Source organism: Opisthorchis viverrini, assembly GCF_000715545.1.
Source record: "Opisthorchis viverrini unplaced genomic scaffold opera_v5_129, whole genome shotgun sequence".
NCBI lineage: Eukaryota > Metazoa > Platyhelminthes > Trematoda > Opisthorchiida > Opisthorchiidae > Opisthorchis > Opisthorchis viverrini.
Window position 1 is genome coordinate 1,188,201 of NW_008751783.1, and position 14,866 is coordinate 1,203,066.

The window sequence follows — 14,866 nt, forward strand, 5'->3', positions numbered from 1 at the left end:
TACTGGTTGCCTTCACCAAGACCGTATCGTTTTTTTTGCACTTTAACCGTGAGGTGATAAAATGTCTCATCCAACCTGTTTAGAATATGGTCCTGATAGATCCGTCTCAGAATCACAAGTGAACAACTGCTGGAACAGTCCTGGATATGGTATTCAATTCGCATGTTCCATCTTGGTGCCACATTTAGTAGTTCTGTAGTTATTAAGACACCTAGCTTACATGTGACCAGCAAAATCAAGTTCGGCTGATGATTTTGTGCGAACAGGTAAGACGTTACTTCCGATCGCTCTGTGATCATCCCAAGACTCGGCTATTAAAAAAGTGACTATAACTGACAGTTTGTTAGTAGAAAGTATTGAGTGACTGCAAAACTCAGATCTGTGTTAACGAACCGTCCGTTGCCATGTCCACCATTAACGAATTTTGCCGAGCAGTCTCGATGAGAGAAAGTTTTGAATTATTGAATTAAAAGTGAAACTGTAAGTGGACGATGAGAGGGACTCCTTGGTCTAGACGGACTTATAAATGTTAGTTTAAAAGTTTACTATCTAAGAAACTGTAGAATAGTGAGAGAGTTGAAATACAGTTGTTAGCATTTGGTAGAAACCTGGTGTTTTATTGTGTCTTCCGGCGGAATATTATGATTTTTTATGGTTTTGTACGGATATTTGTCGGCGGTATGTTCTGTTCACTCCCTCAAAGCACTCATTTTTATCGACTGCACTGGGAATGACAGTAAGATTACAAATGTCCAATGTAGTTTCAGCGGCTGGGTTTGAATGCAGATCTAAGCTTATTGATCTTTGAGTAACGTGGCATCCTGCATCCAGTTAACAGAACGTCACTTAAAACATGTTCTTCGATAAAAAGTTGGAATCAGGTAGGAGGACTACTGTGTCGTCTCACGGACTTCCCATCAACACCAGATGTTACCCACGTAACAAGTTTAGATATGCTGAAATCGGTTTTGGATCCTCTGGTGCATCTGTGCCTTGCACGACAGTGTATGGAATAGCCTCCGTTGTCGACAGAAGAAAAGATTTCAATAATTGTTTTGTTGAATGAGGTAAAGCCTGCCCCAATATTCAATCACCTAATAGATTAAAGGTGGACATTACGCGCCAGCTAATTTAGTCATTAATTTGTTGATTATCATGGTCAGGCAGTTTCCTCTTTCCACAAACTAGCTAAAAGACGTATTTGCCAACTGCTGTTCCATATAATTTAGGGCATTGCCATGCCGTATTTTATTATTCCGTCCATTTATTTTATGAGTTTTTATTTCGATTTGGGTTTTTATTACCCATCTTTTTGGACTAAGCTGGTAGTATATTGATACTAATGTTTGTGACACTCGGTAAGAAACTATGCTATGCGCCGCTCGGGATATTTCCCGTTGAGAATTATTTGATAACTTCGCTTCCCTTGTCACAGAAGAATGATGATTCTGTTTAAGTATTAGTCCAAAACAAAACACTGCCTCAGATTTGGGAGATTTTTATTTTAAAACATTCGAGTGATTTATCCACGGGCACTAAAGGTAACTGTTACTGAATCTCCTTTCCAGTAACGTTGTCAAACTGTCCTCCAAAACGATAGTCTTATCACCTCAAAGAAGGATATTAGTTCTGGTTCTTACCGTTCAAAGTTCACGGCATGGGAAGACCCGTATTTCTGCTCCACTCAACTCAAAATACATGAACTCCGTCACAAATAAAAATAAAAACAATTGAATTTTAATGTCGAAACTGTCAATTTTGTGTCAAACGTCTATCCCTTATTAAACACTGGGATAATCAGGAACGATACAAAACAACACTGGTAGAGTAAGCCTGCATGTCTGAGAGACGTTAAGTACTGCCAGTACTGCCGGTACAACAAAAACGTGATGCGAGTAAAGCGTCTACTACACTGTGAACTTCGGTATGCGAATAATACAAATGCATTGGTTGATGGCAGTGAAGCTGCCAATCTCCTTGATGTAAAATGTTCAGTTGGTGATAAGGTATTCGGTTCACAAGGCGGGCAAATAATATTACAGTGAACCCGACAATCAGTCACCCAGTTACAACAGGGAATAGTAACTTCTCCTTTGTAGCGGGTACCCACCCAAAGGTGCACTAATCATATCTCCAAGACTGATGACGTATTGTCTATGAGAAACTTCACCGAGGTCGGTGGATAGACCATCAGCCGCCTGATCTACGACCATTGGATCAATAAGTTAAAACAATAAGTGCGTTGGATCAGCAATTGATTGCATGCACACCGAGCACACTTAACACGAGTAAGGAAGGATCGCTACAGGTGGAAAAATTGATTTATTCAATGGAAAGGCCAAAAGGTATAGTGAAACACAATGAGAGGTAGGACCTGACTTTTCTTACAAGAATTGACTGAAATAATCAACGCCAAGGTTTAATGTACGAAATGTATGGCAGAAAAGCTCACTCAGACGCCAACCGGCAAGCAGTTGCCCACTACGTTTCTGATGTTTAGGTATGGGCGCAAGCTAGACTGTGTAGCAAGCACGGCCAAAACAGAAGGCCTCCAGTATACTGACAAACGCTTCCAAGCGTGTTTCTGGTACAGTGTGCTTGGTTTGATCTTGTAGATCCAGTTGATCTGCTTCAGTTCATATAAGAACAACAAAACCAAGGAACCAAACGGCCGCAAACCACGCTGATTTACTGAAGGTTTCGCTCTATATGTTACAAAAATTTGGATTATACGGACGACTACCTTGTCATAGCAAGCCAAAAATATTTGCTAAAATGGACTCGAAGAGTCTTTTTGCCAGCGGTCATTCAAAAAAACTCTCTAGCCGTTAGAAAACCCATAATGGATTGGAACTCCGTTAATGATCAATTTCCTGTCAGCTGCACTTCGCTTGAGAGGCGAAAGAAAGATGTATACGGAGCCTGTGGGGTTAGCTAACCTGAGCGTTGATCTGAATAATTCTTCGATCCAGGGCGACATCCTCACTGTGTCTTTAAGAAGCGGACCATGGCGTCGCGCCAGTGATATATTAGTGATGTCACCTCCTTTGATGATGACTCTTGTGGAGTAAATTTGACAAGCTCAGCAGAATGATCAGAAAACATCTTCATCAATTAAGCCGCCATAGTTCTCCTCATAGTAATATGTCAGTCCGATAAACTTTTGGGTAAAAACCAGTTCCATTCTTATGAAAAAGCGAATGCTATTTAAGGAATCTTGATCATTTTTGAGGCAGCACATTTCACTGCTTCAAGTGAGATGGATCAGCGGTTAAGCCGCGGAATCACTTACCGGAATATCCGTGGTTTGGAACCAGTCCTGGCTTTTCTAAACCTCTCATCTAAGAGCGAAAAACTATTGACATCCTAAATCCGTAGTTTCTCCGTCTTTTCCTGTGTAACTATTCAGACTGTAAGACTCGTGAGTTGCGTTTTGCAATATTATTTATGAATGATATTTAGGTTTTATTCAAAAGAACGGAAACCCACTACACAAATCCAACCTCGAACAACTCAGATAACTCAACTTTTGTCTTGTGTATCATGACAGTGGATATCCAAATTTTCATAAAGGAAACACAAAAGGAGTAATGATTCTCTTGAGGAAAAACCGAGTTAACCATAGTGGTTTGTAACTATGTGCAATCACGTGAGCGAAGCAACCACTCGCAGTGTCCAGTTTTTTCGAATAAAGTTCGGACTCAAAAGAGAACCAGAACATATATCCAACTAGGTAAACTGCTACGAATTGAATGATCACTATGTTGAACATTTCGGAAGACAACAGTCTATAAGTTGAAGCACTGAGACTACGCACCGATTTAGATTGGCAGACGAAAACGCCAAGTTATATAACGGTGTAGACACCTGAGAGATTAATGGCAAAGTTTACCGCTACTCGACAGACTATCAATAAATACAATCATAAAAGCTCTCGGCGCACACACACCTTGGCGAATATTCACTGACGTCGCCATTGTTATGGCTTACAAAACTCTTGCATTGACCGTCAAAGGCCGCAGCCCATTCAACTATCAATCGCACAATCTGAGCTACCAACATTCTCTTACAAAACAACCGTCTTTTTTCACCAAATGGAAGCGTACAATGTCCGCTGCCATCTGGCTGAAGTAGGCTAATGTCAGACAGGCTCTCTCGTCGCTTATTCGCATTGTTTTTCCACCGCATTATGTAAAGCTGGGAAGCAAGGTTGTCTCAGAAAATATTTCACCAATGCATGTTTATAGTGAGTAACAATGATGCATCTTTGAATTAGGGTCTAAACCTTACTATGAACTAGTTATCGGGACATATCAAACGCTCTTGGAAAACTCACACACTGAAGTATGTCCCTGAAACCACTGACAACCATGGGGATTGCACTGCTGTATGCATCGCAACCGAGAAAACAAAAGCGTCCTCAACCTTTGTCCGCTTACTAGCGGTTTTCTGTTATATAAGCCATAAAAAGACAGCATTTGCATTGCCCGTGCTACCAAAAAATGTTTTAAACTTCCGGTTATCTGGTATAGTGTTTTGCGTCTAAATACTCTGAATAAGCCAGTTCGGTCTCGAGGACAGATGGTGCGGCTATATTAGTAGACGTTAGTAACACGGGAACTACTCAATGCAGCGTTATTTATTGTCTGTCGTCAAAAAAGTGTAGCAGCATAGTTAAGCACCCTGGTTAGATAGAAATACATTGAGGATAACAAGTGAAAATGCCGAGTTCAGACTGGCAGGTTTCCCATTTCAACTGTCATTTTTCGTTCCAATGGCGCATCCTCTTTCCCAAGAAGATAACTACTCGGAAGTCACTGTAATACATTTTTCGCTCAAGTCACACGGAAAATTTTGCTTTCGGTAGAGGGTAATTCTGACGGCAGTGAAGCCTGCTTGGGGATGCCATAAACCTTTTTTGTTGACCAAGGCAGTCTCACACATGTGAAGTTTAAAATCCTCGAGAAGAGAATAAAAGAAAACTCAAATTGCGAATGACTCTGGTCGGATCGATTATATAACTTGGCACAGGATACTGACATCAAATTTTTGCGTTCAGCACGAAAGAATAAGATGAATATTCCGCCTTGGTATACAAGTCAGGCGTCATAATAAAATGGCTGTATACACGAATTAATTCATCAAAAAACTGCAAAATTCCTAGATAGATCATTAAGTGGGAAAAGAGTTAATATAAAACATCCAAAAGAATGCCTTTCCGAAAGGTCAAATTTGCCTAGAAATACCTCAAAATAACAGGATACCGCCCGATCAAATTATGTTGTTTCTTACTTCCAATTGGAATTTATTGCTAAGAATGATTTACAAATAGTTGATCGGAAACATGCGAAATCAATAAAAAATTAACCCAAAAAATGAGCGCGCACGCCCACATACGGAAGCTAATTTTGGCGTTGGCAACGACGATAAAAATTTCAACGTGGTCGTGGTTCTTTTTGTTTATTGTATATATACCTAGCGCACCGCGCATTGACGATGTCTTCATGACTAATGACGATACGTTTACAAGTCAACTGCGAAGTTCGATGAGCGGATCAACAGCCACTGATGAGCAACCACTCCTGTTTGGAAAGTGCTTCCGAAGACTTCATCAAAGAATGGGATTTGGAGAACTTAAACGTTGCTTCTGTTATATCACACACCCAATGCGCGTAATCAGCTGTGTCGAACTTCGAAACCCAATGAGTTGAGTTTCCGCGTAAGAGTGGTGCCTTAGCCCACTCTATGGTCGATCGACTCCTAATTGTCAGGACGGAATGGAGGAGCAAGTTCACACCAGGGGTGATGTGGTTGGCCAACCAGATGTGTTAAAATGCGTTAATCACTCAGTAAGCCTAGTGGTTCTGTTTGTTACTTGCGCCAACAATAAGTATTCCCAAAAAAGAGTTTGACTAAATCGTCTTGGGCTATGTTTCTCTGTTACAGCTCACTCTAAACCCCACGGCTATCAGCAGTAAGACTTGGGGATTATAAGTCAAATGTAACTAACAGCTAAGTACAAAGGAGAGAAATGTGCGATTCAATATTGATGCCTCGTCTTGAGGACTCGGATGCACTTTTGTCTGCACAGACCCGTCTGCTTACATCTGATCAACAGGGCCTTATTGACGGGCAAGAATCTGTGTTATAGGTGCGCAACAAAATTTCGAGCAAAACGTCTGGTATCCTGTATTCATTAGACGCTAGAAATAAACGATAAAGGTTTGTTCTGTGACTTCGGGTATTTTTTGACGCTTGCGGGTGGTTAAAATACTTATGAGGAAAAAATACGCATTTTTTGAAGTCTTTTGGGTTGCAAAGACTTCTTGCCACTCATGACATTGTTTCACTACTTGGCGGCTATCTGCATGAAGCTAAGGCACTTCACTTTCTGGTATCATCTAACTTGTTTCAAGGGCGGGTGTTTTGATGCTTTATTCTCACGCCTACTCACAAGTATGTTCGAAATTCGGAGGTCACATCACAAAACCCAAAAGAACTCACATTCAAATCACTCTTCCGACCGATTTGTTTTCTGTTCTGATGTAGTTGTCCTGGTGGTATGGACCCACGAAAATATTAGCGCCAAAAGATTAGGAAAATTATTTAAATAAGAGCGCGGTAGAGGAGAATTCTACAGACCTCACGACCAAATGCAGCTAATCTCAACAGAATCCATCAATCGGAATTCCAGTAACCATTCCTATTTGCGTGAAGTTTTGGAGCAGCTATCTAAACATGATGATCTTAAATATGCAACAAGAACATGTCTCAATGGTACATGTTCTTGCGCTAAATTCCTTTGCTGACTGGATTATTGTTTTTAGGTCTCGAGGCGATGAAGCGTAAAAGAACTTCACAGTTCGCCGGTACTTTTTGTCTCTGTGTATGGATGTGAGCGGAAGGGGAAATAAAGTTTCTCAAATTTCACGCTGATTTGTCTTGAACGACTGGTGGAATTTTAAAACTTTTATCTGACCACTATTACACGATAAGCTTGCTTTTCTCCTATCAACTTATTCTGGTTTGTCTACACCAAGCTTTGGAGAACACCTCGATTGTCTTCCATCAGTAACGCCTATTCTTGACTGAGACGGACTTTGAGCTCCAGACATTTGATATGCATGTCTAGAGTTTTGACAGTAAATTAACGCGAGTCAAACAAGCCTAAATTATCACGTCTGAAATGTTAAACGTACTTAAACATGTTCACACCCTATTTAACTTGGTGCCCTGGAGTTTGGCCTCATCTGTCATGATTTAGTTGGTCTGCGTTCAATTGTTCCCTGGTTCAACAGGTGAAGCTACAAATGGATGCCGTTAGCTGGCTGAAGGACGCAGAATCATCCCCATGAGTTAAAACAGCCCATGAACAAAGCACGAGGTTAGTTCGAAAAATTCACGTTTAGTTAACACTTGGCGACAGAATCGGCGAAATTTCTCTAGGTATCCAGTGATTTTTGCGGTTGTTTACCGGAGGTTACCAAATAAATTGGATTCATTTGAGCAACGAACGGGCTAACGAAACTGTACATTCAATTGTGTGAACAAGATTTGACAGAAATAGGAACAGCAAACCTTGTTGAAGAAGCTGAATTATTCTGTCTGCTCATAAAAATCGCATAAATCTGACTATATTACTGATAAACATTTAGGTTCCCTACATCCAAACCTTTGTGGTTGGCACCCGCTAGGTCCGTAGCGAAGAAAACGTTGGTCCGAACGTTGCAAGCAGAATAACAAAAACATATTTTGGCAAATGGTCTTATTTCTATAAACGATCAGCACACTCAGGACACCGACACTTCAATGTGTTGTTGTAGTCTTCAAGAGTGGATAACAGTTGTATGTTTTAAAACTGAACCCCTTTGAAACAAGTGGTATTATAATGGATTTACCATGAGTATAAATCCATGCATACTCAAAACCAGTAGTTAATATGCCGAAATTAGTTACTGACGATGATCTGATGCTTGCCAAGAATAGTGAAGGCAAATTTTCATTGAAACTGCCAGCAAAATTACTTTTTCACGCGTACCATGACTGTTTCTTCTTAGTGGAACTGCATGGATTTTTGTTCGAACGAGTGGTGCATTCCTTCCACAAAAGTTGGCGCGAATATGTGTGTTGTTGGAACAAAAACCTTTTCGTTCCGCCTGAATAGGTCAGTGTGAACGCATAGGAATGATGGATTTGGTTCCTCCCACGTAGAGAAGTGGGTTGTCTGTTTCAGCCAGTCAGTTGCAAATTAGAGCATTTGTCTCAATTATACTTTCCTATATTCCGTTTTCTGGAAGGCAAACATGCTCATTTGAGACTTAGGATTTTTGCTAGTATCAATTGCTTTTGGCATTCTATCTCCAGATTGCACCTCGTTCTTCTATCGGCTATAATGAGCTCAATTTTACCTTCATCGTGCTCCTTTCTTGAGCGGTGTGATAAGGTAAAAATAAAGAAACACATTTAAGCTGCTGTTCATGAAGGTGATAGTTAACATTTTCTTTTATTTAGTGTCGCATTGTTCTCATCTACGATACTGTTCAAAATCGAATGACTGTAGTCGAAGCTGCTTATAGAAAACCTCAAAGATTAACTGATAAAGATTTATTTTTAATTTATTGCCGCCTATTTTTATTAATCACACCGGAACCAAGTGGTTTACTACTTGAATCGATTTGAGATCTCCAGTGTTAGATCCTGACCACTCATTTTGATTGGGAACTGTGCGTTATAGTAGCCTCAATAATTCACAGTAATGTCGTGCTTGTAACTTGGAAACTGCTTGGATTCGGAGTGTGACCGGCAAGAAAACCACTGGCTTCCTTAACTTGGTACAAAAGCTTTGTCCAGCCTGGCAGTTACCCTGTTTGAAAACATGACATCGTGGCACATCCAAAAGCGAAATGTGCTGCCCAGCACATCTTATGGGGAACGTCCTAACATAACAGCTCTAAACGTGTCACTCTCTCATTCAAACCTTGGGAGTTTTTTCGTTTTAACTAGTGCCGAATTCTAAAGTACTCTTCAGTACTTTGCTTTTTCATGGCGCTCAACAAAGTAGCGAGGTAAGATGTTTCAGCTCTAACCTGCTAGTTCCAACATCTTTCCATCGCATTTTGATAAAGGTTTCTTTCCCATCAGCCTCCAGTAAATCAAACACTTGGTCCTTTATTTACATTCACCTAACGTCAAGCTTATTTGAAGGTATCTAAAAACATGTTGTTATGTGCAATGAACTCTTGAGGGATAGTTTGATGAACTACTAAACGTCTAAACATTCGTCTTAACTTTATATAAGTGTTTACATCAACACTGTTTGCTATTCATTTCCTCTAAGTGTTCTAAACATAAGTTATTATGGGTTATAAACCCCAAAATATCAATGCTTCATTAATTGGCCTTATTTCTGACCGATTTTGCTGTAACTGTCATCTTGCTTGCCTGTAACAAACATAATCAATCAGCTGACTGTGTCAGTATCCACATCGCCTATAATATCCGCATTCCAAATTTACGCATCCTATCAAAAACAACTGTTTTCCAACTTAAATAACAAACGCCTCACAGAATCAGAGAACGCTGCAATATGCATCAGTTGACAATAGAAGAGGAATCACAAAAGAAGTGAAGTCACATATGGATAATGGTTATCAAGAAATGACTCTCATGTTACAGAGAAGAGCTGAGAAGTTTACAAACCGGTGATACTACTGATGGGGAGGCACGCGAGTAGTATGTGTTGTTCGTGGAATTTTGCTTTGCGTCTTTTGAAAAGGGGAGATCTGTTGCGCAATTCGTGGAGTCACTTTGTAACATTTGCTTGGATTTGAGCGAGGAACGATTGGAGTTAGTGAATCTCCAGGAAAGTTCAGGAAGACGCGTTCAGGAGATGGATGTCCAGTTTTTGTAAGTAAGATGCAAATTAGAGTTTTGCTTCACTGTCTAATGGTCTGTAACCGGTCAGTTGGCGTTTCCTAATAAATAACCCCGCAGAAAGGACCATTAGACTGTAAAATGTTTACTCCTGGTCCAAAGATGACCTCGTAAGAACGAGTATTTCCACAGAGAATTTGGCCACAAGTCACATCTCAGTGGTGTAAATAAAGCTTGTCGAAACCGCCAAGAGGACCAAACTTCAGGACTGCAGTCCCAGTGCGTGTAGCCATTGTGTTTCGCATTGCAGTCACTGGTCATCAGTCATCAGCAAATGAGTTGTCATTGACACAGGCAGAGCAAGCCAACAGTCCTCACAAACCACCCTCCAAAAGGAGTAATTCAAGAACGACGTGACGTGTGCCACTAATTTAACTAATTTTTCATCTTGTTATGCAATCCAAACTTCCAAACATCTCTGCAGAAAATAAGAGGACTGGTCAGAAGTGCACGCGAAGCATTAACTGTGAACTTTTATATACTCCAAAGGATCAATTAAATTAAATCTAACCTCAAGCGTGAACGACTGTACATAATTCCAGCTGGCCAAGCTGAAAATCTCCGTGGATACTTTCATCAAATTCCTCTAATGCGTAATATTTCGCTGCTCAATGTTTCTATCCCAAATGTTTGTAAAAATGTTATCACACGTGATTTTCCCTCTGTGCACCGAAATCTGGTTTTCATCAATATTAATCGTCGATTTATCTCCCCTCCCCTTTGACAACGCCGAACCCATTTGTTACACTTTAGAATGACGGTTTATGCCCCCATCATTTCATTCTTTTTAAAAGAAGGTTCACATAAAATGGTTAGAATATAAAAAACAGGCTATCCTATCACTGCTACGATTTTTTTACTTGACACAAAATCTCTTTGAAAGTGAACAGAATGAGAATTAATGAGATGCAGCTTTTTTGGAAATTTTTAAATCACCACAAATAAAGTTATCACTTCAAAGGTCGTTGGAAGCTAAAACATCGCGAGATTATAATTTCCGTTAGCCTCATCATACTCTTGGCTTTTGATAGCAAAGTTTATCTCTCGGACGTACTGACTAATGTGTGACACAATTATCCGAGACATGAAATCTCTCGCAGACATTATCCCCCGGAAGCGAAAACACCTTTATTGGCGCAACACACTACTCATAACGTTGCTTAGAATTCTTTAACAGCGAAAGACCTCGAGACTCCGTCAAGCTTATGCTTTACTTGAGTTGAAATTGCAGAAGATTTAACAAAAATTCAATCCGTCTTATAAGGTAAAGCTCCTACATGTGGAAGAGTATTATTTGATTCCTTTGAATATTTGTACAGAAAGCGAATCGACGTACCGTCTGGCGCCTAAATTTCAGCTTGAACGAAAATAGCAAGTGTGTTTCTTGAACTCATGCAGTACAGAATGCAAATTTAGTGGTCACCTGACCGTTTATTTTGATTTTTTATTAGGGCGCATTAGAAATTCATAGGGAAAATTTAACTTGTAATACTACGGCCACTATAAAGTATTGCATTCGTAAAGGCATGCTTGAAACTACAGGTTTTGCAATGAAGTTAAACTGCTAGAGTGAACTAAGATCGATTTAATGATGACAGTACCACAGTGGCGCAGAACTTTCCAATTCAACTCATGTGGTCTCTAAATATAACGCCAGTTGGTAATTCCATTCTCTCCAAGTGTCACTATTATGGAACTTGGTGAGGTTGTACTCTACTTTCTGAGACAAACAGTGCATATAGTAGCGCTTAAGTATTAAGATGACATGACTTTAAGAATCGTTTCACTTTTAGCCAAACAAGTTTACCTTTTTTGACTGACAGCTGTCATTAAACCGAATGTTCACTATTTTGGTTGTCCTTTTTCTGCGACACATAAACGTTTGATAGTGGTGATACGAGAAGAAATCATTTCGGTACTACCACTGACGAGCACACCAACTTTCACTTTTTAGTGGCACCTAATTCTATTTATTGTAGAAATATCCGAGCTCTCTGGAAAATGAGTAGACTTATTTTGTGTATGCGAAAAACCCTGATGTAAGAGATTCACTGTTTTGATACAAACTAGATTGATTATATTTTATTTTCCAAGTGACTGGAGCTGCAAGAAAATCAGTGGGTTGAAGCAAACCTCAATAGATTTTGTTTCGACTCTTACGGTTCCTGGATTGTAGTTCTTCTGCCAACACTGTGAAAACTGTAATCTAATTAAAAAACAAAAATCAACGACGAACTGATAGTTCTAGACGTGAATCGAAATGCTATGCACTGATCCACTAACCAAGAAAAGAGGCGACTGATTAATTTAAATATTACAAAACTGCAGGATTCGTTTAATTCTAAAAGCGTTTTCTTAATTCAAAACAAAAATCAGCGTAATTTGATTATCCGTATCCCGTTAAAAACAAGAACCATCGAAAAACTGATTGAGGAACGAGGTGAAACTACTGGCTCAAAGCTATGTGACAAATGGTTCTGTTGGGTATGTTGAAAGTGAGCCTAGATCTTCTCTTCTAAGAAGACCATGGAATGAATGCCAGGGAATTTGGGCTTTAATTTTGCTTAGAATGGAGCAGAAGTTCATCGGTGTTGCTTAGTGGCTGTAGTTTTTCTCCTATCAAATGTTTTCACAAATTTCCGGGATTTTCTATCCAAATGTTGAGCAAAACGGCTATCGCCATTTGGTGTACCGTTTGCATTGTATTTCCTGCCTGGATCACTACATGGAAGTTAAATCCGAAAATCATGAGTTACTGGCCGCGGTGGATGACCTGGTCTTCCAAACTTAACTAAGACCACAAGTCTACGTTTCGCACACCGCGGTGGTTGGTTCCGATATGGCGACGGGCTGGAATAAGCCAAAGAGGGGCTAGAGAACAAAGCTGAAATTTCACCGGATAGCTGTTGTCAAAATACAACATTTGTTTGGCTATATATAAGATTTTAGAAACGCAACAATGGATGCGTCTTTGACGACTGAGTTGCATTTTTTTGCTTGTTGATTTGCAAACAATATGGAACCTCCAAAAAAAATTCGGCCAATTTGTTTAGTGTTTAAAGCGTCACCTAATTTCAGCTAGACATCAAATGTTTAAAAACCAGTAAATTTAAAATATTTAGGATGCACTGATGCACGAACCTGAACACAGAGGGGTTGCATTTAGCCAAACATTTGAGAGTTGCAAAGCTATTTGAATCAATTAGATTGAAAAATCTAGAAAACATGGCTTTACACATTGTGCCTTATGTGAAATATCTATAAGGTTTGTAAGGCATTCAAATTCTTTGGTTGATGTACCTCACGCTTCAAAAAAGACCACTGAGAGGTTGGGTAATTGTGCTCACTGGTAAGAGGCACTAATATCAGCTGTCGCACTAGTTTGACATTGAAGAGTTAAGAGGAGAACGCAGAAACTAAGGCGAACCAGTATATCGGCACGCCTACTGCGTACCTTAGCAGGTGACCCTCTAACGAAACCATCTGGAATGATAGACACATGTCAGATGGACCTGAAAATCACATCAGTTTGATCGGTTTATTGCCATATCTTTTTCATTCTGACAGGAGCGGCGACATGATTTGATGGACACAGAATATTTATCAAACGAGCTAGCCAACCAAGTTGAGCTAATTCAAAAGCAGTATCAATTCGTCAGTTAGTTACAATTGATCTTTAGTGTTAGCACCTGTTAATTTGTATTTTGTTCTCCATTTAATAGATCTCTTTTGATAAAACATGCAAATTTTGTAACTAGATCAATATTTTTGAATAATTCTCATATAGGCTTGAATTTGCTATTTATTTAATCTTGATGACCATGACCTTAAACGATGTTCGTTAAACGGTGCGAGTCATCTCATTAGGGTCTGTACTTGGAAGTGAGCACATGCTGACTTCATTCTATAAACTTCCCCCGCTGCGTCCATTTACCACATAGTAATTCTCTTATAATAAGACTAGTTCAAGTTCAAAACTAACCGCGACCGCGAGGTGCTGGAGAACTGAAATTAATTGCTTATCCGCTAATAGCCGTGCATTGTTTTCAGCGACACGTGGTACTAGCTGTTGTATAAATCTTTGTTACGCATATCTAACCTCCATTTCTAAACTGACGCTGCAGTTTTTATTAATAAAATACTTTAGTGGGATCACTTGGTCCATTTCAAAGCCTCTTCTACCCCTTTTCTAGACATTGTCTATTCGCCATGTTGAGAGATCACGGCTTCCCTTTCCACCGAACCCCTTTTTCTCAACTTACCGTAGGACCAGAATTACTGACTTGATTATTCAATATCTGGACAGTGAATGTTTTCGATTTTTTTCGTATTTGGAAAGTAAAACCAGAGTGCCTCTAGTACATGACAGATGGAATGAGAATATAACATTTTCCGTGTAGTCTATCATGCACATTTGTTTATTTAAGTGAGCAAATATCAAAATATAGAGCCGACCTCTGTGCTGTCGGACAACTCTCATTGAAAACCAAATCGTAGCTTCGGTTGTGTGTCCCTCAGTGAAGCATTGAGACAGGCAGCAGTCAAGTTGGACAGTAATTAAAGCTGCATCTCCAAGATTTTCATACTCATTCTTTGCACTGCAAAATAGAATAGGTCGACAGGAAGGATCGATTTTTATTGTTATTCTGTTTAGAATAATAGGCACCTCAGCGATAATGTTTCCGGTAAACTCACAGATCGTTTTAATGCACTCGAACGAGTGTTTCCTGAGCAGGATAGTCTCAAAGTGCTAGTTAGATACACATCTGTGGACAAAAACACAACCCCATGTTTAGGAAATAGCCAACAGATAACATCAGTTGTCCGTTTGGTGTAGTTTCGACGTCCTATGTCACGTCTCGCAACGGAGAATGTTGAAGAACGAGAAGAACGTCTGTTAGGAAAGTAGGTGACACTGAATGCTGCTTGTGGT

The 14,866-nt window shown here is 39.7% G+C and overlaps 1 protein-coding gene across 1 annotated transcript in view; it reads left to right on the top strand.

Annotated features, from left to right (window-relative positions):
- T265_06261 (hypothetical protein) overlaps positions 1-14,866 on the top strand; it is a gene marked incomplete at both ends in the record, with an annotated part of 93,437 nt that overhangs the window by 22,444 nt on the left and 56,127 nt on the right. The window contains one exon of the mRNA XM_009171471.1: positions 13,501-13,587. Within this exon, the coding sequence (XP_009169735.1) occupies positions 13,501-13,587 (87 nt within the window). The remainder of the gene's footprint in view (positions 1-13,500; positions 13,588-14,866) is intronic.